Below are 27508 nucleotides of genomic sequence, written 5' to 3'. Positions count from 1 at the left end.
TGACGTCAGCGCGCATGGGCGCCGTCTAAGTACTCCGACGACGTCATCCCGGCGCTCACGACGCCGACGACGGACGCGGAGCCGCAGACGACGCCTACCGGCGCGCAGGGGTATTGCTACGCAAAAGTTTCCGGATCCAGTCTGACGCCTGGGGATATTCTAAGGTAAGGAATCTATCACCAACTAATGTCTCTTACAGATATATCGTTACACAAGTAGTAACTTGTGCGTTTGTAAATGTATGCACTTAATTAATAGTTGTATAAAAGCTTCACACCACAAACACGATTGTGCCTGGAGTTAGCATCTCACTAGTGTGCTGAAGGCGTGAATGATCAGCAGCCATGGTTGGCCGAAGAGGCAGGCACTATGCTTCCAGTTTGAACACCTACGCAACCAGTGTCCCTCCCTGTCTCCGGCTTTCTCCCTCTCTCTTTTATATGTCTCATTAAAGTTCAAAAACCGAATAACAGTATATTGAATGATTTAAGATTTGAACTGCAACATAGGAAGAGATTGCATTATTTATACTGACTGTTTGTTTTACATCAGGCTGTAACAGGTGTAGTATGCTACGCGTGCCGGATTGCTGCTTCTTTACTGCTGTATCAGGAGTTAATACGAAAGGGAATACGATGGTTAACGTGAGTAACAAATAGATGACATTTTCCTGTATATCTGACTACTAACTTTACTGGGTCATGTTGAGTATCTCCCATAAGGAATTTGTTTTCGGTCTCTTTTATTCTCTTATGTTCTTCTACACTACACTGAGTCTTTGTTTCTACAATTACATTTGATGGGATTGGTGGTTCATTTTTATATTTAAATATCGGGTCTTTGTTCTGGTGTCTATGTATGCATGTCATGGTAAATGGTCAATCCATAGAAACTTATTACTGGAAAAACACGTTTAAAAACAATTATGAGCATTGAGAACTCCATGAGTTATGTTGTGTGCGCTTCTAACCATCACTGGTGATTTTCAGTGGGTTTATGTTTTCTGCCAGTGCCACAACTCTGCTTTTGAAGGTGTTTTTTTCAGTGATTTTCACAGGTTTTCCTATGATTTTTTTAATGTTCATACCCTGTTGCTCATGGCCTGTGACCATGAGCAGCAGGAGTTGGGTGAGAGCCTGCACCCAGAACCTCTACCCAACCCACCCTGATTTCCTTACACCTGCTGCCCCTGACCTTGCCCAGCGCAATTTGATTGCAAGACAAATCGACTTCAACTCAAGAGTCTGAGACAAAATGGTGGTAAAATCCAGTACTTGAAATAGCCGCTATCAAGCTTGTGAGTAGGCTCAGAGATGTGTGCCAAAACAGTGCTTTTGTCTCAGGGTGCCTTCTATTTTTCATACATCTAGATTGCACTCACCACTGACATGGGCCCGGTCACCTTTGTGGGTGGCCTCCCTGGCTGTTGATTTTCTTCTTCTCCAGAGCACAAACCTCTTGAGTCAGTGCGACTTAGAGTTTCAAGATGGTTAGAAAAAACATTTTAGCTCTCTAATCCTGTCCATCTCATTAAGTAAATTCAAAATATGATTGACAGGACTGACTCGCAAGTATAAATGGCAGAAATATATAAAAGTGTTAACTCGGTAAATCCTACTTTGCACCTTTTTTAAATGCAGAGATCTCAAAAACATCTAAACAGATATGCCGCCAATCAAAAACACAGGTTTTTTTTTCTTCTGGACTGATGATCACGAAATTTTGCATGCCAAAACTTAGCTGAGTTTTCAAGTTTCCTACAAATCTGAAAATGGAGGTCAAAATGTATAGGCAAGTATAAAAATGACTTTTCGATGGAAAGTGCGGCTGAACCATAACTACACAGTGACGACCACCACTGTGTAAAGAGATTTCTAACACCAATTCCCATGAATGCGGACAGCAAAGCTGCAGGTCACTGTGATAGAGAAACCTTTCAGGTAAAATATTGAAGGAAAGAAAGGAGGATAACTAGTTGACTCCAGTGTGTGATTTTCCAATGCAGTGGAGAAGGAGATCGATGAGCAGCAGTTTAGTTTAAAAATACATTTTTGGGTAAATAGAAATAAAACCAGATGAAAAGAGCAATATGATTATGTGCATGCCTAATAAAATTTTAAAACACAAAAAACTGTAGTTTCTGTTGAGGTTCACATACAGAATCTAGATTAGGAAAAAACTTTGGAAATTAAGCTTTTAGACATTCTAGCTTGTAGGTCTCAGTTTCTGCTTTTATTTTTGTTATGGAATCCAGCCTTCCTTACAGTAGTCATCGGGTACTTAGCCATTTTAGTATAAACCTCTATCAAAGTCTGTATGAAATACTTTTAGAATGTTTTATATTGATTTGCTTGAAATGTTCCCATGTGCACAGTGATCTTTGAAGCCCTTTTCATAAACAACCTATCCGTAGTTTGCACTTTGAAATCATTACATTATCTCTCCCTCTTAGCTACTTAAATAACTATGTGGGATTTGTTTTGTTCCCCTTACCAATTCAAATTTCTTTTAAGTAGCAGTGCATGCTTGATAGTCCGTTTACTGTGTGCATTTGTTTTACATAGTTTTAATAATTGCAGCTTTCTTTAATTCCCAATAGCATTCTTTAAGCTGATTTCACCATTCACTCGATATTGACAATCTAGGTTTTAGTATCGTGATTGAGGTTCAATGTACACTGAACAATTAGTTTTTTTTTATAAAGAGGTGATTTTTAGGATAATATTTTCATCTTCCTTTTTCAAGTGAAATAATCAAGGAAGATTACAATGAAACGGTGCACAAAAAAACTGAAATGACTCTTAACTTGGACTTTTGTAACCGAAGCATAGACAAAGCTGCAAAACTGTAAGTAACCTTAGTTTGCAGAAAATATCCCTATTTTCTGTACAAGTGATCGTTGTGCCTTTTTAGTTCCAACACGCGTATTTACCATGTTGTTTTTCCGATATTTACGATTTTATTCCTCATTGTGACCATTTTTCTCAAAATCACATTTCTTTCAGTTACTCCACAATACCTCTGCATACATCCCTTTATATGGGGCAAGGTTTACATAGTTTGCCAACCAAACGGCAGGGTGTAAAGACATTTAAAGTTATCACTGCTAAGGATGCCCTAAAATAGTTTAAAGTTTGTGAATAGTGGCTTGATCAGTTCCTTATAATTTGGGTTTAGACTGCTTGGTTCCAGAAAAATCACAAAGCAAGAGGCTGATAGCACTGTTGTATGGATGTCACCAAAGCCTATAGAACTAGTGGTCCATGTTTTATTTCCTGCCTGTATACATAGCCAAGGACTTTGTTTAAATTGTGGCTACTGATCACCTTTCTACAGGAATAGATGTTTCTGGGCTGCATGGGCAGATTCATTCATTGTATGTATAGAGTAGTTTTTAGCACTCTGAATGGCTCTCTCTTTGGCAGCAGAGATTCCCTGAATTAGTCAGTCCCCCATCTCGGGCATTTGTTTCAAGATTAGTGGAGCAAGTATGTTGAGGTGGATGCTTCTTACCCAATCACAAGTGGTGCAATGTTGCTACACCCAATATTATTAGGTGAGGGCACACCAGGCCCTATGTTGCAAGGTGCAGATCTGTGACCAGTAAATTAATGCACAGGTCCATGGCAGGCAGAGCGCATAAGCTTAGCTCAGCTCTCACCCTACCTCCGACAGTACAGAGGAGCATGCAAGGTTCTACCTCAGCAGTCCTTGAACTTGTCTTGCTATTCACACCTCTTAGACCCTGAGAACTATAACTTTCACTCTTTAGGTCCAAGCCAGAATCAATAATCCCAATCTTCTTCAATTGGTCCAGAAAAACAAACTTCTTGATTTGTTGGGGGCTTACTTATTCATTTTGCAGTTGTTTCGAGAAGTACCGGGCTCTCTTTCAATTGTTTGCCTCGAAAATCATGACTGCAGCTGAGATTATAATCAGTGCTTACCTTGTGCCAGTAGTTGGTATTAAAACTTACTTCTTGGGATCAGGACTCTTGCAATTTCATTCAAAGGCAGAAGTCCTGATCATGTCTCACCAAAGCGCAAATGTGCAGGACACAGATCATGTCATCCGACATCACCATTTCACTTACATTAAATATGCCATTCCTGAGTGGGGCAAGGGAGAATTGTGGAATTTCACAGCTTCATCAAGGGATATAGGATGAATCTCGTCACATGGCTTATTATATGGGTACCCTGTCACTGCTTCGGGCCTTGCGGCAATGGTGATATTCTTTCATTGGACCTGTGTTTGCTTCTCAGCAGGGACAGAGTTGGTCGGACTGTGATCCAACACCTGCATGTGTGCCAATAGGCAGAATTTCCCTTTTCATTGCCGCTGCTGCCCTGATTGCTGAATGTAATGGCCTATTCAGGACAGCATCATTGCATTCCCACATGTGTCCTGCTGTGTCTCAGTGGCTTCCAAGTCTGGATTGACTAAGGACTCCTCTTGGCACTAGTGGGCTGAAAATGTCAGGACCCACTGACCATCAGTCACCTGCTGCTGTGATCTCGGCGTCCCTGGGCAAGTGGTGCACAGTGGAATCCTACCTCGGTGGAGTGCACAAGACTGGGACCAGTCTAGGCAGCAACATGGCACTATTTTCTACCAGACAGTGCCTTTGCCACTGTCTGAATCACTCTGTCAGTTGCCAGCCCTCAGTCCAAACTACAGCTTGAGGGTGGGGGTTGAGTACACCAGGACGTCAAGGCCATGTACACAGCACAGAGAGCACCAAATGCCCTGCCTATGGTTTCTTTGAGCCTAGTAGAGCTTTGCAATACTAGCAACCCAGCTAACCACATGCATGATGGCAGTACACCACACGGCACCTCTTTACTTCGCTAACCAAATTGCAGTGACCCTCCCTACCTGTAAGACACAGCAACAACAGTCATTAAGCTCATTTAGTTTAATTAAACATTATGTTCAGAATGATGTATTGTAGCTACTGCTTAATGGTCTAAAGTCCACTAATTGAGGGGTGGCTAAATGCAGTATTAACATTTTATACATGCAGAACATGAAGAACATTTCTGAATATTTTACAATACATTCAGTCTAGCTTTCCACCTTCACAAATAATCATGAATGATTCTGTTTTAGGAAAGGTATTCTTTTGACTGTATTTCTCATCTTTGTGTCTTTTGGTGTTATCAATTTGGACGAACAGAGTTTAATTTCTAGAACGCCTCTTTGACTGTTTATTACATATTGCCTAATCAATTCTACTTTTTTTGTTTTATCTGTTAAAGGATGTAAGAGCCAATGAATAATAGCTGGAATAAGAAATTAGTTAAACTTTTATCAGGAGAGCATCAGCCTGATCTCCCTGTGAGAACTGGCTCGCTATCTTCTCTTCTTACAGTTCAGCTTATATATTACACCCTACCATTTAAAAAAAATATATATTTTTATTGGTAATACAAGAATGTATGCGGCAGCAAATACACCAGAGCGGACGTGGGCACCAACAGGTTCTACTGCCTTAACAGACAGATGATGGCAGTGGTCAACTACGGTAGCCAGCACCTCCGTTATGTTTGCATATGAGGCAAGTAATAACTGTCTCTTTCAAAGCGTGCTCTATGTCTTTGTACCGTGCCACCCACAGTACTACACAATATACACAGAATCCTCCATATATATATGTTCGAGGCATATGGGCTGCAGATGGTACATTATGAATAGATCGCCATCTGGTGTTGGGCTCGGATGATTGCACTTTGTTTTTCTCTTGGAGAGTCTTTTGTATCTTGGTGACTCCTCCCTTGGTTGGTAGTGCGCATGGGCATCGGCTCCATCCTTAGATTGTTTTTTTCCGCCATCGGGTTCGGATGAGGATCGAGACGCTCCAGATCAACTTCAGAAGAAAGTGATTTATCGGCGCGTATTCCCTTTCCAATTCGACGGTATTGTTATCGAACGCGTTCATTTCCATTCCGACGCGTTGCAAATAAAAAATCGAAGAGAAAAACTTGGATCTACGTCGAAGAACAGGAGGCCTTTCTCGACGCAGTCAAGCCCGGAGTCCATGGAAAGGACTCCATTCAAAAAATGTCCAACGTGTGGTGCTAAGTTCCCACACAAGGACCTACACGAGGTGTGCAACCTCTGTCTATCGCCTGAACACGAATCCAGGGACTGCGAAGCCTGTGCAGCATTCTCCTCCAAGCTAACGATTAGAAATCGTCGAGCTCGAAGACACGAGGTTTCCAGAATGCAGGCGGAAGCGATCCCGGAGTTGTTCGGAGACGAGCAAATCGAGGAAGAAGAAGAACAGTCGGGGTCGGAAGGGGACCAGTCGGAGACCGAAGAACTCATCGATCAACAAACCGTGAGTGACGACGTCTCCTTACCGAAAATCCGACCCCGTGCGGTAACGACCCCGCCCTCGGGCCCGGTCAAACCGCTGAAAAAAGTTTCCGACGCCCCGCCCTCGGGCCCGGCAACGAAACCGAAACTGAAACCAAAACACTCGGACTCCCACCATGTCGGATCCGAGAAAAGGGCGACATCGACTTCGGCACCGAGGCTACATGCAAAGGAGGGCTCGGTATCGAAACATTCCATGTCGAAACATAAATATGACTTATCGCCCAAGAGACACTCGATACCAAGAAAGTCGGAATCGAGCAGGCATTCGGTGTCGAAAACAACAAGATCTGACGATCGAAAACAAAAGCACCTCTCGGAACCAGGACCTTCGGTACCGATTCAGGAGCAACAGACAGATCCCAAACAAAAGATCTTGTTTATTGATCCACAAACTGGGAAAGTGGTCACAAAGAAGAGAAAGAGTGAACAGTCAGAAGATAAACCTCTTCCTTCAAAAAAGAGAACAATGGGGACGAATATAACTCCTCCTGCTTCTCCTCGTCCTAGAGTCACACCCTCTTCTCCTATTCCTCACAATAGGCCAAATATTCCTACACCTTCCACACCAAGACCAGCTACACCTCAGTCAGATGTAGACAGTGATCTAGGGGAGGGAGAACCTCAGGGGGATGACGAAACTATCCCAGATGAGGAGGACCCATGGGAAAATTATGATGTAGGGTCAGATGAGGACAACGATCCAGAGCTATATCCCTCAAAGCCTTCACCACCTGATGATAACACAGGGTTTGTGCAGCTCATTAATAGGGCAGCAAAATATCACAAACTAGATATGCACACAGAACCTCAAATAGAGGATTTCTTGTTAGAGACTCTACCTAATGCACAGAGAACATCAGGTACTCTTCCTATGTTAAAGGGTCTTCTTAGTCACACAGAGGAAATATTCGAAAACCCAGTGAGAGCCAGGGTGTTAAACCCGAGAATTGATAAAAAATACAAAGCGGCTCCAAAGGACCCAATATTTATTAGAGGGCATGTACCTCTAGACTCGCTGGTGGTCTCAAACGCTCGTAAAAGAGCAAACTCATTATCTACAGGAGAGGCTCCTCCACCAGATAAAGAGTCGAAGTTAATAGATGCATCAGGCAAAAGAGTAGCATCACAGGCAGCGAATAGCTGGCGTATAGCCAATACACAAGCACTACTCGCACGTTACGACAGGGCACATTACAATGAGTTAGAAAAACTTCTCATACATCTCCCAAAAGAACACCAGAAAAAGGCAGATCAATTAATACAGGAAGGTAAAATAATAACCAATACTTCCATTAACCCCTTCGAGGCTGATGACGAGCTGGGCTCGTCATGGTGTAGCCTCCTCAAACACTGATGACGAGCCCAGCTCGTCATGAACAATGGGTTTTTTAAAAAGTCAGCATAGAAGGAAAATCAAAGCAGCGCGCATGTGGTTAAGTGTGCATTAGACGCAGCAGACACTGCAGCAAGGTCTATTAACACCAGTGTCATGCTAAGAAGGCATGCATGGCTTAGAATCTCAGGATTCAAACAAGAAGTACAAACAGCCCTATTGAACAAACCATTTGATCAGAAAACATTGTTTGGTTCAAGCACAGACGAGACATTAGAAAAAATGAAGAAAGATACGGAAACGGCTAAGTCAATGGGAGCATTGCAACAGCCAACACACAGAGGTTCCTTTCGTAGATCTACCTATAGAGGGGGCTCAAAGAACACAGGAACGAATCAGCAATCCACATCTTTCACACCAACATCACCCAGAGGTAATTCAAGAGGCAGTTACAGAGGTAACAACAATAAGGGTAGAGGCCGCAGAAATAATAACAACCGCAACGCCTCAACACCAAAACAGTGACTTCATAGAACTCCCCCCAGACCACATAACACCGGTCTGGGGACGTCTATCACAGTTCCTACCTGTCTGGGAAAACATCACGTCAGACAAGTGGGTGAGACAAATTATCCAACATGGTTATTGCCTAGAACTCACAGCTACCCCACCAAACATCCCCCCCAAACAGCGTCCAATGAGTCAAGATCATCTGACATTGTTAAGAGAAGAAGTTCTAGCACTTCTACAAAAGCATGCAATAGAGAAGGTCCCAAAAGATCAACAAGGAACAGGAGTATACTCTCTATACTTCCTGATCCCCAAAAAGGACGGGTCCCTAAGACCAATATTAGACCTCAGACCTCTCAATGCTTACATAAATTCGGAGCATTTCCACATGGTCACGCTCCAACAAGTACTCCCTTTACTGAAGAAAGGGGACTTTCTTTCTACACTGGATCTAAAAGACGCTTACTTTCATATCCCAATTCACAAAGCCCACAGAAAATACCTAAGGTTTGTGTTAGAAGGACAACACTATCAGTTCAAAGTCCTTCCGTTCGGTGTCACAACAGCACCAAGAGTTTTCACAAAATGTCTAGCTGTGGTGGCAGCACACCTAAGAAGACAACAAATACATGTCTTCCCATACTTGGACGATTGGCTAATAAAGGCCAAGTCAAAGGAAGAATGTCTTCACAACACACAGAAGACAATCCAATTGCTGCACCACCTAGGGTTCACGGTGAACTACAAAAAATCACACCTGCAACCAAACCAGATTCAGCAATACCTTGGGGCTACAGTAGACACAGAGAAGGCAATAGCATACCCCAACCCAATCAGAGTACAGACAATGGTCGGGTTAATACAAAGATTTCAACCACAACACTTACTACCAGCACGAGTGTTTATGCAACTATTAGGCATGATGTCCTCCTGCATACTGCTAATACCACATGCCAGACTGCAAATGCGCCCACTACAAGAGTGTCTAGCGACACAGTGGAATCAGGCTCAAGGTCAGATTACAGATCTGGTGTTGGTAAACGACCGGACGTATCGCTCTCTGAAGTGGTGGAACACAGAAAACATTTCCAAGGGACGGTCGTTCCTAGAGCCAATTCCACACGTGATAATAACAGCGGACGCATCGCTCTCCGGATGGGGAGCGCATATGGACAGATACACAGTACAGGGGAAGTGGAGTGTGCAGCAAAAGAAACTGCACATCAACTACCTAGAACTATTAGCAATATTTCTAGCACTAAAAGCTTTCCAAATGCAAATATCAGGAAAAGCAGTCCTGATCAGAACAGACAACATGACTGCAATGTATTATATTCAAAAACAGGGGGGGACACACTCTCTCCAACTGTCCAGACTACCACAGGACATATGGAGATGGGCCATTCCTCAAAAGATTTACCTGTTAGCGGAACACCTACCAGGAGTTCAAAATCAAATAGCAGACATCCTAAGCAGACAGTCAGAACAAGTACACGAATGGGAGCTGCACGACCAAATACTACAGCCATTCTTCCAAAAATGGGGGCAACCAGAGATAGATCTGTTTGCCAATCATCAGAACGCAAAATGCAAAGAATTCGCATCCAGGTACCCACACCAAAGGTCCCAGGGCAATGCACTGTGGATAAATTGGTCCAACAAATTTGCTTACGCGTTCCCTCCTCTACCACTAATTCCATTACTGGTTCGGAAACTACAGCAACACTCAATGACAATGATACTAGTGGCACCCACGTGGGCAAGACAGCCGTGGTTCACCACGCTGCTACAACTCTCACAAGTACCACATCAAAAGCTAAGGTTATTACCCATGCATCTTACACAGAACCATGGAGAAATAATGCACCCAGATCCCAAACAACTGAACCTAGCGATCTGGCTCCTGAGGTCATAGAGTTTGGGTATTTAGATTTACCACCAGAATGCATGGAAATCATTAAGCAAGCAAGACGTCCTACCACCAGAGCATGCTATGCAGCAAAATGGAAGAGGTTTGCTATACACTGTAACAGTAAGAACATCAACCCTCTGGACGCATCCACTAAACAAATCATTTGCTATTTATTACACTTACAGCAATGTAACCTAGCATATACCTCTATCAGAGTTCATCTCGCAGCTATAGCGGCGTATCTACAAAACAGGCAACATCTGTCACTGTTTAAGGTACCAGCAATTAAAGCTTTCATGGAAGGACTCAAAAGAGTCATTCCACCAAGAAGACCACCTTCCCCAGTCTGGAATCTCAACATAGTGCTTACCAGACTAATGGGGCCACCCTTTGAACCTATGCATAGGTGTGAAATACAATTCCTCACATGGAAGGTGGCCTTCCTCATAGCTATCACGTCACTTAGAAGAGTAAGTGAACTGCAGGCTTTTACGATTCAAGAACCATTTATGCAGCTACACCAAAATAAAGTGGTTCTTAGAACAAACCCAAAATTCTTACCGAAGGTTATTTCAGCATTCCACATCAATCAGTCAGTGGAATTACTGGTTTTCTTTCCAAAACCACAAACAGTAGCTGAAAGAGCCCTACATACACTGGACGTTAGAAGGGCCATATTGTACTATATAGAAAGAACACAAACTTTCAGAAAGACAAAACAGCTATTTGTTGCGTTTTCTCCTACACATAAAGGCAATCCCATCTCCAAAGCGGGCATTGCCAGATGGATTGTAAAATGCATTCAAATATGCTACTTAAAGGCAAAGAGAACATTAACTGTTCCTCCTAGAGCTCACTCTACACGTAAACTAGGAGCATCTATGGCATTTCTGGGAAACATTCCACTAGATGACATATGCAAAGCGGCTACCTGGGTTACACCGCACACCTTCACAAAACACTATTGTGTAGATGTGCACACAACACAACAAGCTAGAGTGGGACAAGCAGTATTAAAAACATTGTTTCAGACAGTTGCAACAGACACAGGCGACCACCGCTAGGGAGAGAACTGCTGTATAGTCTATTCATAATGTACCATCTGCAGCCCATATGCCTCGAACGGAATATGCTACTTACCAGTATGCATCTGTTCTTGGCATAGAGGGCTGCAGAGTGGTACATGCCCTCCCAGCCTCCCCGGAAACCTGTGTCTGTTCCAACATTATCTTATTTAGATACACTTACATGGGCACTCTTATCTGTATTCTACTATACTACTCCATCTAACCCTAATATGGCAAAACAATCTAAGGATGGAGCCGATGCCCATGCGCACTACCAACCAAGGGAGGAGTCACCAAGATACAAAAGACTCTCCAAGAGAAAAACAAAGTGCAATCATCCGAGCCCAACACCAGATGGCGATCTATTCATAATGTACCACTCTGCAGCCCTCTATGCCAAGAACAGATGCATACTGGTAAGTAGCATATTCCATACAATATGAAACATAGACAGAGCACAGCACAAATAAGTATACAGCTGACTTTCCACAGTCAGTAAAAATATTTAATACAAAAAACACATAAACACTTTGTCCAGTAAGCGATCTTCACCACAGTTGTTAAGTTGTTTACAACATTGGTACAGCCACAGCCGACACGTGTTTCGTCGCCATTCGCGACTTTTTCAAGGCTCCTGATGCAAGTAGGGCCAAACCTCCACCATCAATTTTGTTCCATTGTTCTTGGAGGCATAGGAGGGGGTCCGGGGAGTTCTTGGTTAGTGTTTGGTAAGTTAGGGAGATTGCCCTATGGTCCATATGTTCCATTAAAAGCCTGTCCTTTAATGGGGATGATTCTAGGAGATCGTTCCCCTGTGTGATTACCACCATGTCTTATTTGCAAGTATCGGAATGTCTCTGTTGTTGCCAGGTCATATTCGTGCTGTAAGTTGGCAAATGGGACATCCTCCCCCTTAGTCCACAGGTCTCCCACCCTAGAGCTTCCTATAAGATCCCATCTGTCAAAGCCTCGGCAACAGCGCAAGTTATCCAGGATCTCTGCATCCCATAGTGGTGTGGCTTGGGTCACCTTGTCATGCTAACTCAGCATTCTATTTACCGAATGCCTGAGTTGAACCGTGTGGCCCGTTGGTCCCGTAAGGTGGAGGTGCTTAGGTTTGGTTTACAGTGCACACACACAGCCTCCTGTGCGTAAAACCTACCTTTCCATTCGATATGTGGGCTTGTCTTGAGGCCGATGCACCCATTGATTGACCACTGCCAGTTGTGCATCCCAAAAATATTTTTGGATATCGGGTAATGCTATACTCCCTGTTATACGACCCTCACATCCGTTTCAATGTGGATTTTCGTGCAGGCTTCCCATCCCATAGTAAAGTTCTAACCTCGCCTTCTATGGCCTTAAAATTACACCATGAGCCCGGGAACGGTGTATTTTTTAGAGCGTTGAGAAACCGCGGAAGCGCCATCATTTCAAACAAGGCTGCCTGTCTGTGCAAGGAGAGCGGCAGTGATCTCAAATGGCAAACGTCTCCTTGCAGTCGGATCACTGTTGCTTGGAGAATGTGGGTATGGAAGAGATCTGGGTTTGTGGTGACATATATCCCAAGATATTGAAAACCATCCTTCACCACCTCTGCCGCACACTCTGGTGGCAGGAATGGTGTCGGGCTGCGCAGAATGTATATCGTGCATTTCAACGAGTTAATTTTGTTGCCAGAGTACTTGCCAAAATTTGTGAATATATGCAATATTCTGTTATTGGAGGAATGTGGTGTTGCGACATAAAGTAGCATGTCTTTACTACATTGGGATATTCTGTCCTCCCAGTCTTCAGTCCAACGCATTCCCCGGATCAGCTGGATTACCCAAACTCAGGTTGCCAGAGGCTCAAGAATTAGAGCAAAGATTAATGGCGATCCCTGCCTGGCTCTGTGCCAGGGGGGGAACATTCAGTAATCTCGCCCATTCAGTACCACTTGTACCAAGGGTCCCACATAGAGATGTAGAAAACATGCAAAACACTTAGGGCCAAAACCCATGTATTCTAGTACAGCAAGTAGGTATGGCCATTGGACTGTGTCAAATGCCATAATGGCATCGGGATAAGACCACTGTGTCCTCACGAATATCATCTACCTGACTGAGCACTCCTTGGAGTCGGTGCAGATTAATTGGTGTATTCTGCCCCGGCATAGAGCCAGATTGGTCCGAATGAACCAATTTGAGGATGATTAGAATGAGTCGGGATGGCAGCAACTTGGCTAGGATCCTCTTCATTGAGCAGCGAAATGGTAGAATAGGAGGAGCACATTTCTGCTGGCTTGCCCTCTTTATGAATAACCACTATGGAGGCCAGGCGTTGGTCCACAGGAAGCACACCTTCTGCCGGCTTTCCAAAGACATTTTGTGAAGGCAGGGGGCTACGCTGGAGGACATTAGCTTATAACGCTCTATTCGGAGGTCATTTGGTCCCATTGCCTTACCCAACTGAATGCTGTGGATTGCTTGTGCCACCTTCTCGTCAGTGAGATCACTCTCCATTAGCGCTAGGTCCTCGGGTGAGAGGGTGGAGAAGGGCAAGCCTGCCAGCAACTTTCTAGAGACTTCTGCTGAGATCGTAGCTGCGGGAGAATAGAGGAGAGAGTGGGTTTGTGCTTATCGAGCCATGCCAATAACTTCCCCACTTCGTAAACTTTGTGTCGCGTCACCAAATATCTAGCCTTCACGGCCTCTATCACCAAATCCCTGTACTACTGTCTCCTAAGGTCCAGAATGTGTCTAGTGTTTTCATTTTCTCCATTCGCTAGGTCAGCCTGTATGTCCAATTTCTCACTTTCCAGTGCCTCATTTGCTGCCCTCTTATCCCTTTTGTGCCCAATCGAGAGGGAGAACGCTTGTCCTTAATCACTGATTTGAAGGCTTCCCATAGAATTTGCGGGGACTCTACTGATAATTTGTTCCATTTATAATAATTTTCTACTGCCTGTCACAACCCCCTCCTAATGTTTGGGATTTTTAAGTACCAGAGGTTCAGTGAGATGGTCCTTTGGGGACGCGGTGTACCTATGCTGTAACTCACCCATAATCCGGAATTGATTGGAGATTCCTCTCGCCATGTGTCACACCTCTCGAAAATTGAAGACTCGTCGGCCAGGGTAAGGATGAAATCTATCTGCAGAAAGGCTGCTCTGTGTTCCCGAAAGAAATGTGTAATGCTGTGTTCGAATTGTGAGCACACCGTACATTGGTTGGCCCTAAGGCAGACAGGAAATCGGATAGTTGAGAGTGGCTACATGGTGGGCACTGTAGGAGTTGAAGAGACAGACCAGTGCCATGTTAAATTCCCATTCTATCAAAAGCTCTCCTTCCAGCAAGCTTAGCAGCAATTTGCTCAAGGTTGGGAAGGGTATGTTGTGTTACACTGGCGGAACATATGCCGTCCCAGTCTTTTCCTCCCATGTGGCTGATAGAGCAGCGTAACTGCCCTGTGTGTCCGTCCAAGTCTACCCCACTGGGAAAGGTTTCCTCAGGAGTATCCTAACGCCTCTGGACTCTGAGGTGAAACACTAATTTATAGCCCTACGGCTCCAGAGCTTTACTGGTGTTGCCTACTAGATGTATTTCCTGTAACATGACCACATCTGAAGAGTGGTGCTTGATGCTTTGGAATACTATCCTGGGTTTCAGTGTGTCTCCCAAACCATTGACATTCCAGGACAGTAGCCGCAGTGTGGAAATGGTCATTGCGTCAGCCACCTCCTTTTACTGGCAAACGGATCTGGAGATGGAATCCGTAGTCTAATTCCTACTCGGAACCCTGCCCTGTCACTCCGTGTGGTGTATGAATCTAGATGCCGCCGTTTCCAACATGCTAAACAGTAGACTGAGTGTGACAATCGTTCTCTTGTCTCGCCCCCCCCTCAAGCCCCACAACTTGCTGGAGTGGTAATGAGAGCTCCAGAGGTTTTTCCAGTGCCAGTGCTGGAAAGGTTGCCTTTGCTCGGAGTGGGTGAGACCTCCAAATGAGACATTTTTTGGCCCTGTCATATTTTTTCCTTTTTAGATTAAAATTAAACACAGAATATGATGTGTGTGGGGTCTGTACTTGATAGACCCACCACCTTGAAGAATTTTGCCTCTCTCTTTTGATAAGCAACAATAAACAATCATGTACTCCTGATCTTACAACTTGATTGGAGATAAGTAAAGGGGAGAAAGTGGGAAACATGCACAAAAGAACATGGGACTTGATTTTCCACGAAGAGGAATGTGTAAATCTGCCTGCTGACTTATTCTCCTGTTCTCATGTCCTTTGTGTATGGTTTATTCATTTTAAAACTTTGACAATATGAATGAAATTGTTCAGATTTTTTTTTAAGGAAGATATCTGTTCAATGAATGGTTGGCATTGCTTTTCAGATTGATACGGCCAGATCTGATATTATAGTTGCTCTGCGGTTGTGCTACCTAGGGAGGACGTTCAACAGTATTATGGGCCTGGAAGGAAATCTAGGACATGTAAAATTACTGAGGGAGGGAGTTACTTGTTGAGAAAACCTAATGTTGAATATTTTGCCTGATGAGACCACAAACATCATATGCAGTGTTCCCTGATAAATTGTTTTTTATCTCAAACCCGAGGTGGATTGCTGCATAAACTACTGTGTGAATCTCTGAAAGCAGTAGAAGTGATCCACTTTTGAATTTGCATTCTAATTATTACTTCCAACTGCAGCTTCCTCACCTTCAGAATATTCCTCAGGCGCCAGACTGGATCAAGACGTTTTCATATTAGTGCTTGCACATATCACTAGGTGGTGCCATATGGCACCTTGTTGACATAGTTCTGCCCTGGAAGTGATGGGTCACCACAGCATATAAATATTACCTCTGAGCACTAACTTCTCTTACTTTACAGTTAAGCTTTCAAATGTGCGTAAGGAGCTCTGCTCCCTCTTTTGTCAGTTTAGGGTGATTTTTTCAAATTGAATCCATTGTGCAAGGAACTGATGTTTATGCATAAAATTACAGGGTTCACATGATGATGCCACGGTTGGAAACAGATGCCTGTAACAGAATCTCAATTCCCAATTGAGCAGATTCTGTGATTGAAGAAAATGCACCCGAGTTCCCTGTGCTATTGGTGAGGCTGCAGCAAGTCGAGGCCGTTAAAGATTCCTTGCTGTGTATTTTTGTCACTCTTCCAGCTCCCTTTTTGTGCCTTCATGCCCACAGGATCCGCAGGAGCCTCCAGTCAGGTTACCACGGACTGATTCGTCCTCTTTGCCTTTTCCGCCCCTACACCCAGTCTCAGATTTCGCACCTACTACAGTGCCAACTTCCATTCCGCCTCCAAGACCTCTGCGGGTCCCACTGTCATTGATGCTGGCACTGATGTTGCTGGCGCCAAAGGGGAATCCCGTGCTCCTCCAATGTCCCATCCGAAGCTGAATCAGTCTCAACTCCAACTGACATTGTGCTCCGACTCCGCTTCAGTGCACCTGGTTCCTGTACATCCTGATTCTGGCAAAATACCGCTGGGTCCTGGTAAAGGTTTAAAAGTGCACATATCCACTGGAGGAATTAATTAACTTTGAGCGCCAACCACAAGTTCCGGCATACACTGTAATTAATTCTATTAAGAATGGCACACCGGAGTATTAAATGCAGAAAAGACAATTTATTGAAGAAAATCCATAGATTTATTATGAAGATATAAAGTTGAAGCACAGCACATCAGTTATCAAAGAAGGTCTGAAGCATAACAGTCAAGTATGGAATCTGGAACCCTGGATGTAAGATGCAGGCACGCATCATACATTCCAGGCATCAGATCCATACTAAAATAATAGACATAGAAAACATTAAGGAAAGAGATAACATAATGTAACACATCTTATCCCTAAACAAAAGAACATTAATCCAAAAATCTGCTAGGAACTTTCCTTTGTCTATTGCAATCTTTAACTCTAGAAGCAACAGATAAACCATCTTGAACCAAATTCTGAGGACATTTTGTGAAATCAATATTAGGTCCACATTGGCTATTTCCAGAAACAGAAATAGGAGAATTATGTACATTGCCAAAATCACTACATCTTGCCACTCTACGAACATTCCACACTCTACCATCCTGCGTGACCACACTACTTTTAAAAACTTTGACCACTTTGATGGGAGGGAAAAACTTAGAAAAACCTTTAACAAGAAAGCCAGGTTTTTTAATTCGCACCCATTCCCCCACCACAAAATCATTAACCTTGGTCTACATCTTGGAATCAAACAAAGTTTTCATTTTCAGTTGTTTGCCTTCAACACGTTTGGCCACACACGCAAGATCCACAACAGAATTATTTCCTTTGTCAAGTTTTCTAATCCACCAGGGACAAATATCAGATGATGGCTCTCTTCCCTTAAGCTTGAAGGGACTGACACCAGTAACAGAGTGAGGTGTAATGCGATATGTCCATAACCTCTTCCTCACCACATCCAACCACCCATCATCAGAAGCATGCACACCACTAATACAATCCTTAAGAACACGATTAAAACGCTTGACTTGGCCATTTTCCCTGGGTTCATACAAGGACGTAGTATAATGTTTAATACCACAACCGCTAAGAAACCTTTCAACATCAGCAGAAATAAGTTGAGTACCATTGTCCGTAACACAGGTCTCTGGAAAACCTTCCCTCGCAAAAACTTCCTTTAGGAAAAGAATAACAGACTGAGAAGAAGCAGTGCTAACAAATTTCACTTCAGGCCACTTCGAGTGGTAATCCACTAGAACTAAAGCATAACGAGCATTGTAAGGCAACTGTTTGAAAGGGCCAGATATGTCAAATGCCACCTTCTGCCAAGGAAAATTGGGCCAACTCACAGGCTTGAGAGGAGCTGAAGCCAATGAAGCATTTTATCACTACTAATACAGTGCGAACAATCCCTTACTAGCCTATCCACCATCTTATCAACACCAGGCCACCAGAAGTTTTCTCTGATAAGACGTTTCATTGAAGACATGCCAATGTGACCCTGATGAGAGAGTAGTAAGATCTTCTTCTGCAAAGACTGAGGAGGAATTAACTTGCCAGCCTTAAACAACAGACCACTAAACTCTTCAATTTCAGATGAGACTTGACAATATGAAGCCAAATCAGGTGAGATACCCCTATTGGCCGGCCAACCTTTCCTTACAAAATCAAGAACCTGTTGACAAACAACATCCTTATTCAATTCAAAAAAACATTCTTCTTCACTTAAAGTAAGAAATTCCTCAGAAAGACAATCACCAATAGAAGCCACGACATCAACCTCATCGTCCACACCAGGAACATTCTCACAAGGAAATCTCGATAGAAAACCAGCCATGACATTACTCTTACCAGGAACATAAATAATCTCAAGGTCATACTCCTGAAGACATGAAGACAAACGAGCTATACGCGCTGTTGAATTCCATCCACCACCAGGAGACATAATCCCAACCAATGGTTTATGATCTGTTCTTAACACAAATCGATAGCCCCACACATAATTTCTGAAATGCTCAACAGCCCAAATACAGGCAAGAAGCTCCTTTTCAATAACAGTATCTTCTTTCCGTAGACGACAAAGTCCTAGAAGAAAATGCAACACACCATTCATCCTTACCAGATGATTGACTCAAAACACCACCAATGCCATACAGACTAGCGTCAACAGTAATAATGCATTTCTTATTAACACAGTAAGATTTTAAAGTAGGTGCATTAACAATTTCCTCTTTAATTTGCTTAAAGGCCTGCTCCTGTTTTTCCGTCCAAATGAACTTAGCAGAATTCCGTGTTAACTCCCTAAGAGGCTCCATCTTACTAGCAAAGTTTTGAATAAACTTGCTATAGTACTCCCACAATCCCGCAAACGAGAGTAGTTTTTCCTTATTATCGGGAGCCGGAGCTTTCACAATTGCATCCACAAGTTTTTTTTGGCACAACACCCTCTCCTGAAAGAGAATGTCCTAAATACTCCACTGTTTTGCAAAAAAACTTGCACTTACTGGCTTTAATAGTCAAACCATATTGCTCCAACCTGGAACATACCTCATTAAGATGAACATCATGCTCTGACAAATTTTTCGAAAAAACAAGTATGTCATCCTGGAAACACTTAAGGAAAACACCTAGATCCTTAAATATGTGGTACATTGCCCTTTGAAAGACCGAAGCGGCCGAAGCCAAACCAAATGGCATTCTCTTAAACTGAAACAACCCACGAGGGGTGATAAAAGCTGTGAATTGCTTTGAGTCTTCCGTGAGTTCGATCTGATGATATGCAGACCTGAGATCTAACGTAGAAAATACACACGCCCCATCCAACATACACAACATTTCATTGATGTTAGGTAGCGGGTGACAGTCTGTGACCAAACACTTGTTCAGGCCTCTCAGGTCCACACACAACCTAATAGTTTTATCAGGTTTAATCGCCAAAACAATGGGCGAAACCCACTCCGAAGACTCTACTTCCTCAATAATACCATCCTTCACCATTGTATCCAATATAATCCTAAGTTCCTCCCTAACACTAATGGGAACGCCCCTTAACCTTTTGACCTTAATCCTATGAGTAAAACCATTCCCTGGATGTAAGAGTGCAGGCACGCATCATACATTCCAGGCATCAGATCCATACTAAAATAATAGACATAGAAAACATTAAGGAAAGAGATAACAGAATGTAACACAGAGGCCTATAAAGCAGAGTGAAATGCAGGGAACTGTGGGAGAGGAAATACATGGGTGCACTCAAACTGCCTATGAGGAAAGAGCTTGTAGGCTCTGAAACGCGTCAGGCAGCAGGACTAAGTAATTGGAGTGAAAATGCCTGTTCCTTTTGAATAAAATTATTTTGTTTAAATCGCCAGCTGGAGGAGTGCATGTCCAAATGCATGGACGTTGTTTTAGAGAGTAGAGCACGGCTGGTCCAAGCCGTGGGAAGATCGCACCGCCCTTCAGGAAGATCAATAGGTAACCAGTCTTGAGGCGCAGGTGCAGTGACGGCGTCTCTCCACACAATCTTGGCCCGCTGTAGTCAGCTGCTTCATGGGACCTACGAGGCTACGGTGGCGGGTCAAGGATAGTCCGATTCCTCGGCAAAAACCAACAGGATTCCTATGCGTCCGTGACCACATTAGTGAAAGGGTACCTGCCACAGGTAACACGCTGAAATCACATCAACCTCTCCTCCCTTCTGGGTCGAAAACAAAGGACACAGCAGGGCTTCATAAGTTGTGTGTATATTTATATACACAATTGGAGCAGAACCAAGGCTAATTTGCATATGACTGAAATCTCCATGAGATGGAATGGTGGTGCAAAACAAAAAACAATGCACTAGAAGGAAGCCCGGAGTAATTATCAGTGGCAGAAATTATTTCAAGCATTCCCCATCACTTTTTTGTATTAATCAGTGTGATGCCTCAACTGGATGTGGGTGACATGCTCTGTGCCACTGGAACCAAGCTGCACCCTACTGATGAAGCCCAATTAGTCCAAAACCAGTCGGGTTGGATGTATTCTAGTGCCACAGGAACCAAGCTGCACCCTACTGATGAGGCCCAAATAGTCCAAAACCAGTTTAGGGTTCGATGTATTCTGGCTCTGAGGAGACATTGCCTAGTAGTTCTGGCTGAACCGTTCCTGTTGGAGTAGAAAATGTTCGTACATATTCTTGGATCCTCTCTGAGGTGGCATAGTTGACAAAATAAGATGTACTGAGATGCAGCCTGAATAATTATCATTGGCTAAGATTAATTCAAGCATTCTACCCACCGCTTTTTTATGTTCCGTAAATGGGAACTAGCTCAAGTGCAGCTGTTCAAGGTGTTCCACATATGGAACTCAAGTGAGGATCTCTCTGCTACCAAGAGGAAATGCTGGTTCTAAGCCAGCTGGAATTGGCAACCAGCGTGAAGAGAGGATACTTTTTGGCAACTTGGTGCTGAACATTTTTGTCCGCTTTCCATATTTCCCTTCATCTTGAGAGCCATCTGCAGAATCAAGATGGAACAATGACACATGGAACTATGCCACATCATCATCATAGCCCCAGTTATCAAAGACAGTGGTTGTTCACATCTGTCGGAAGCACCCCACATCTATCTCTGCATGCATTAGAACCTTCTGTTTATCAACAGAGGTCAAATCCTCCATCCCGAACCGTAGTCCTTGAGCTTAATAGCCCAGCTCCCATACTTCATCTTCTGCCCAAAATAACTAGCAGCCGTTGAAATCAGCTGAACTTGCTGGAAAGGATTATCTTGCGCCTGCATGCCTGTGGATTGGAGAATCCATTCCAAATATGTTCCAGAGGTTGCTGCTTTTTTCAATGTGAATTATTCGTAATCCACAACTTTTTGTATCATTTTTGTAATTTATGTAGATATGAAATTGTCTTCCCTGAAGTTCCCATCACTATTCATTACTACAGAGACAACTAGTGTTCTCACCTTTGCCACGGATTGCATTTCCCAGTCTTTCAACTGAATAACCGTGACATGCTCTTTGTGGAAGCCAAAGCAGAGTTAATGTGCTGCTCATAGGTGCAGCTGAGTAATATCTTTTGATTACGATCTTCCGATATTTGGGTGTCTTAACGCCATTTTTGATTGATATTAATTTCAAAGTTTTTTGTTTTTTTATGATCTGTGTTGAGGCACGTACATAAGAGGCGCTGCCCTGCCTTGTGAATATGGACAGCTGTCTGTATTTTCCCCCAGTGAGGTTTTATTTATTATTTATTTATTTATTTCATTTATAAAGTTGTATGTAGGGTGAACAAGATCCTGAAGGATATTAGAGCGCTTTACAATAAATTGGTAGAGAGGACAAAATGAAATAAACATAGTAACTGAGAAAAAGGAGAAAAAAAAACCAATGTTAAACAGTAAACAATGGTACAATTAATAGGTATAATATTATGCAGAGGATGCAATCCGTGACTGTTAGTTGTGCCATGGAGCTAGGAACAAAGAGATAGTCGCCTTATAGGTTCTTCATCCCCTTATGGCAAGAATTTGCTCATTAAGAATCTTTTGGCTTCCAATTTGAAGGCTGTCGTCGAGGAGAGTATACGTACATCTGGAGGAAGAGAGTTCCATATTTGAGGGGCAGCACCAGAGACACGTTCTCTTTTTGCTGAGGATGATAGGTTTCAGGAGAAGAGTGGAGGCGCTTCTAGATGCTCTCCCCCCACATGATAATTTAAGTTTTCGCGCCAGGTACGTGGGCGTATTGTAGTGGAGGGCTTTGTGCGTCAGGATTGCAATCTTTAGCTGTGTTCGTGCTTCAAAGTGTAGCCAGTTGAGAGATTTAAGGACTGGGGATATGTGCTCATTTCGTTCGGAGCCTGAAATCAATCTTGCTGCAGAGTTCAACGAGGCCCTAAGTGGAACCAGGGCAAATTTAGGGAGGCCACAGAGAGTTGCACTGCCATAGTCTAACCTTGGTAAGACAAGAGCTTGTACAACCTGTTTGAAATCCTTTTGTGGCAAGAAGGGTTTGATCATTCTGAGAGTCCTCATCAAGTGGTTCGCTTACTTACAAACATTGCTGATATGAATCTTCATATTCAGGTGTTTATCAACTGTGACTCTGAACGATTTGGCTGAGTCTATTATGATTGGAGTGCAGTTGAGAGCCGTGAGGTGAGGCATCCAGAGGTCGATCTTTGGGGAGTGGTTTGGCGGGGAGATGACCAATTTTGAGTCGACATGAGGATAGAATTTAGTGCGATGATGTTATCCGGGGATGACATTTTCAAATAGAGTTGCGTATCATCAGCATACATGTGGAAGAGAATGTTCATAGAGTTAAGTAAATTAGTGAGAGGTTCCAAGAAAAGGTTGAAGAGGATAGGTGAAAGGGCGGATCCTTGGAGGACCCCCATAAATATTGGGGAGGGCTAAGAGAGAGAGTGGTTTGTCTTGAATCTTTGAGATCTGTGGAGAAGGAAGGATGAGAACCAGAAGGAGCACCTAATCAGAGAAACCCATTCTGTTTTGTAAGATGGACAGGAGGATGTCATGATTGACCGTATCGAATGCAGAGAAAACGTCAAGGAGGATCAGGAGGCAGGATTCGTTTTTGTCAAGCATCTTCAGGATGTCATCAAAAATGTGTACAAGGGCCGATTCAGTGCTATGACCCCTCCGGAAACCTGATTGATGATGGTCTAAGAGTTGGTAATTCTCAATGTGAGCACAGAGCTAGGATTGGACACATTTTTCAAGAAGTTTCGCAAGGGTGGAGATGTTGGAGATAGGTCGGAAGTTATTGAGGTCCGATTTGTCAGCTTTGTTTTGTTTTAGAGTAGGTGAGACCTGGGCTGCTTTTAGGCAGTCGGGGATCAAGCCTTGAGATTAGGAGGCATTTACAATCCTGGTCCAGGTGGGGATGAGAGCGCTCTTAATTTCCTTGAAGATGGCCGGAGGCAGCGGGTCCCCGAATTGGTTAGACGGGTTGATAGTCTGGAGAATTATTTCAATGTCTTTTTCACTAAAAGGGAGCCCCAAGAGGCTTTATGTTTAGCATCGAAGATGGTTGGGATACGCTTTTCAAGGAAGTCTGAGGGCGAGGCAGCTAATGAAGTGGGCAAAAGGGCCTTCTTAGAGGCGAGGTCAATGGAGATAAGTTGTGATTTCTCCGAGAAGAAAGCGTCAAATTCATCGCAAGAGGGTAGGTTGCCATTCGAATCAGAGAGGCTTGTAGCGGTAACAGATTGCTGTTTGACCAGTTCGAAGAGTTTCTTGGGGCGATTTGCCCCTTGGTCTAGTTGTAATCTGAAGTAGTCAACCTTAGCTTTCTTGAACTGTTTGTTGTAAAGGCCTCTTGACATTTCTCAGAAGTTTTAATTGATCAGAGGAAGGATTGGAACACCATAATCTTTCAGCTGCTCTAAGATTGCGACGTTCAGAGTTTAAGTTTTCGTTGTACCAAGGTTTGGAAATTTTTGATGAGATATTTTTTGGCTTGAGTGGGGCAATGTCGTCCATGATCTTGGCGATGCTCGAATTGTAGTGGTCTGTGAGAGATTGAACCTCAACCACATTAGCTTGGGAGGAAAGGACGGATTTACAATGAGTAGCTAGTTTGTCGTGGTTAATTGATCTATGCTCTTGTTTCAGAATCTTTGATTTATCAGGTTGAGCCTTCCTAAATCTCACCTCCCTGTTAATATAGAAAAGGATGCTGTGATGGTCCGACCAGTCACAAGGAGTTATGGAATCTAAGGAGATGGTCTGATCATTGGAGATGATAAGGTCAAGGATTTCCCCTTTCATGTGGGTTAGTTCGCCACAATGCTGTGATAAATCGTTATCATGTAGAAATGATTTGAGGCAGGATACCGCTGGGTCATTGTGATTAAACCAGTGCAGGCTAGACCACCACCCAGTTTCAGAATTCTGTCAAGCCTGACTATATCATGAGTGGGAGGTACTAGGAGGTCTAAAATAGGAGTAGAACGGGATTTAGCCAAGTTTCGGTGAGGATGATAATATCTAATTTGTTGTGCTGGATGAGGTCAAAGATATCAGAGGCTTGTTTACTAGCTGATCTGCACTTTGATAGTACACACTTGAGACTAGGCGGATTCGCGAGGTAGGAAGTCTGGTTAATGTTCACCTTAGTGAGGTTGTCAGAATTGGTACATCTCAGGTTGCGGGAAGGGTCTCTGTTCTGGTTAGGAATGATGGAGTGCATTTGCCTCGGAGGGTTCAGGTTAGCATTGGACCGAGGGGAGCAGGAAGAGAGATGGTTTTGAATATCAGTAGCCACTAAGCCGGGCTTAGGGCTTCTGGGGCGGGTTGGTGAATTTGGGGCAGGAATAGATTTCGATCTGGAGGGGCTAAAATTGGTTAATGTTATCACTAAGACCAGTAGAGCTTCTAGGCCAATTATTACTACTGAGCATGGTGTGAAGATCTTTCTAGAGGGCTAAAAATTGTTCAATGTTATCACTAAGACCAGTAGAGAACCTAGGCCAATTATTACTACTGAGCATGGTGAGAAGATCTTTCTAGAGGGCCTTCATGCCATGTAGCTCTGCCAAGAGATTTAACAGTTGTAGAGATCTATCATCAAGGCGAGCTGCCAAAACTGAGTAAAGGTCGGGTAAGCAGGGAGTGCAGGAGAGACTGAGGGTGTTGGCAAGTCATGGAGAAGAACTGAGGGGTCCACTATGGTGGAGGGAGATTCATGGCTAGGTGTTTGGTCGTATAGTACTAGAGGACCATTTGGAGGTGAGATATGAACTATTGCAGATGGGGGGAGGTCATTGATCGGAGGGATGGCTTGAATAGAGACCAAAGGGGAACGTTGCCCAGACACAGGCCTGGCTGGGTGCAGTGTTATAGGTGAGGAGGAAAGGGTATCCACGGAAGAGCACTGAGATAAAATGGGTTGAGGAATCAACCCATCACAAGAGTCACCCAGAGTTGGGCTGACAATCAACGGGGCGAAAGAGACCACATGATCGTCGGATAGCTGAGGTGGTGAACTGAGAGGATGTCGCCGGCCAACCGAGGGTGATGCGATTCTGAAGTTGCCAGACAGGGAGGGATTTAGGGAGGGAGAGGGACTCGCAATTGTTAATGGTGGGGGGAGCTAGCTAATCCTAACGGAGAGGTGATGGCTGTGTAGGGGTCAGTGGAGTTGCAGTATAGCAGTTTCTTAAGGGTGGGGTAGATCATGGCCAACTTAGCAAGGTTGTCATTGGAGACTTGAATAAGAATGATCCCAGTATTGTAGAGGGTGATAGTGGTGGTGGCCGGGAGACTTTGTAAGCTTGAGACCATGGGGAGTTTTTTTAGATCCTGATATTTGCAGCTTAGAGTAGAGCACTGTGCACCAGCAGTTCCTTTTCCTAGTGTAGAATATAAGGTCATTCACCAGGTAACCCTTGTTAGTACAGAAATAGGGTTCGGAAACTAGAGTTTCAGGGCTAGCCTTAAGGATTCGATGTTTGAATTTTTTTGCAGCGTTCTTGGGAAGGTTGGCATGGGTAGTTGATGATGAAGGCGTTGTTATTGTTAAAATCGGGACTTATCTCCATTTTAAGCAGGGCACCTTGTGATGAGGGGGCTCAAATAAGAGAGTAAGAGAGAGGAAGAATGTGGTGACAATCCTAGAGTTCTCAATAGAATAGGTCAAGGAGCGTAAAAGATCACACGTTAGTTTAAGAAGACCTTGCTCAAAGCCAACCAAAGGCACCAAGAGAAAAATAAAAAAATAAAAAAAATTACATTTTAATGTCCAAGAATCTGAGTGGGTTCCAAGGCGTCAGCAAATGGGATGGGCATGAGAGAAGGTAATTACAAAAAGTCAGGCACTGCAGGCTAATCACATTGTCGTCACTGATTCGCCATTTTAGGGTCCGACAAAGTATTGAAACCACAACTAATCAGTAGACAAATAGCACCAATTGACTGAAATTGGGGTTTTTGTATGTTTTTTTTATTAACCTAAAACGTTTGGTTTGATATCATGGGGACACTAAATGTATGTACCTCTTTTGTTTGAGAGTTGCTACTGCCCTCTCAACCAGGGCTACACTGAAACTGAAAGTATTGGCAGCCTTTTTTCCCCACCACCCAGTGGGAAGACTACCTACCCTGCTCATTCCTGGAAAAAGTCTGATCAGATAGATTTCTAGCTGTAGATTCCTTACCTTAGTATTATCCCCAGGTGTCAGACTGGATCCGAAAACTGTTCTTGACCAGTAACCCTGCACACCGGTAGGTGGTGTCGTTCGGCTCGTTGCACTCAAAGTCATCAGGTCTTTCGGGTAAGTCCCACCACAGGAAGAAGAACTGTGCTATGACTGACTCATCCGTCTGCCGACAAGACGGGGGAGAGCCACTTGAGGCCTGGCTCTGCGGTTGATACAGTGCCTGGCCAGCCCCTCGCCTCTACGACTGTCCGGGAGTCTGAGCAACCCCTGCCCAGTTGAGAGAGTTTTCTGAGGCTCTGCACCTCATTTGGTTGGCCCGTTCCCTTTGGCGGCTCTCCTTCAGGCCCCACAGGTTCAGAAGGGACCCCTGGTGGATCCATGCCAGTGGCTCCGGCGTCAGTCAGGCCCCAGGGATCCACAAATGAATTCAGATTGATGCCAGTCGATCCATGTCGACCTTCCCTGGTGGCGGTCCCAAGGCTGTCCCTCCCAGCACCATCTTATTTACATCCCTGACTCCGACACAGAGCGGAGGGGCGTCGCCCGACGCTGACTGGAGCCATGGCTTCCAGGCCAGAGCCTGAGCCCTACAATGTTGGGCTAGGACTCATGGGAAGAATGGGAGGTGTC

General features: G+C 43.9%; 1 protein-coding gene across 3 annotated transcripts in view; it reads left to right on the top strand.

Moving 5' to 3' along the window:
• The window catches only part of TBK1 (TANK binding kinase 1), a 431625-nt gene that overhangs the window by 299494 nt on the left and 104623 nt on the right, over nucleotides 1–27508 (top strand). For all 3 annotated transcript variants that reach the window (XM_086919050.1, XM_086919051.1, XM_086919052.1), the window contains exons 11-12: nucleotides 553–644; nucleotides 2746–2847. In XM_086919050.1, coding sequence (XP_086775176.1) covers nucleotides 553–644; nucleotides 2746–2847 — 194 coding nt within the window. The remainder of the gene's footprint in view (nucleotides 1–552; nucleotides 645–2745; nucleotides 2848–27508) is intronic.

This window comes from Lissotriton vulgaris, chromosome 1_1, assembly GCF_964263255.1.
Source record: "Lissotriton vulgaris chromosome 1_1, aLisVul1.2, whole genome shotgun sequence".
Taxonomy (NCBI): Eukaryota; Metazoa; Chordata; class Amphibia; order Caudata; family Salamandridae; genus Lissotriton; species Lissotriton vulgaris.
Note: the sequence above shows the minus strand (reverse complement) of the source record. Positions and strands in the feature narration are given on the sequence as shown.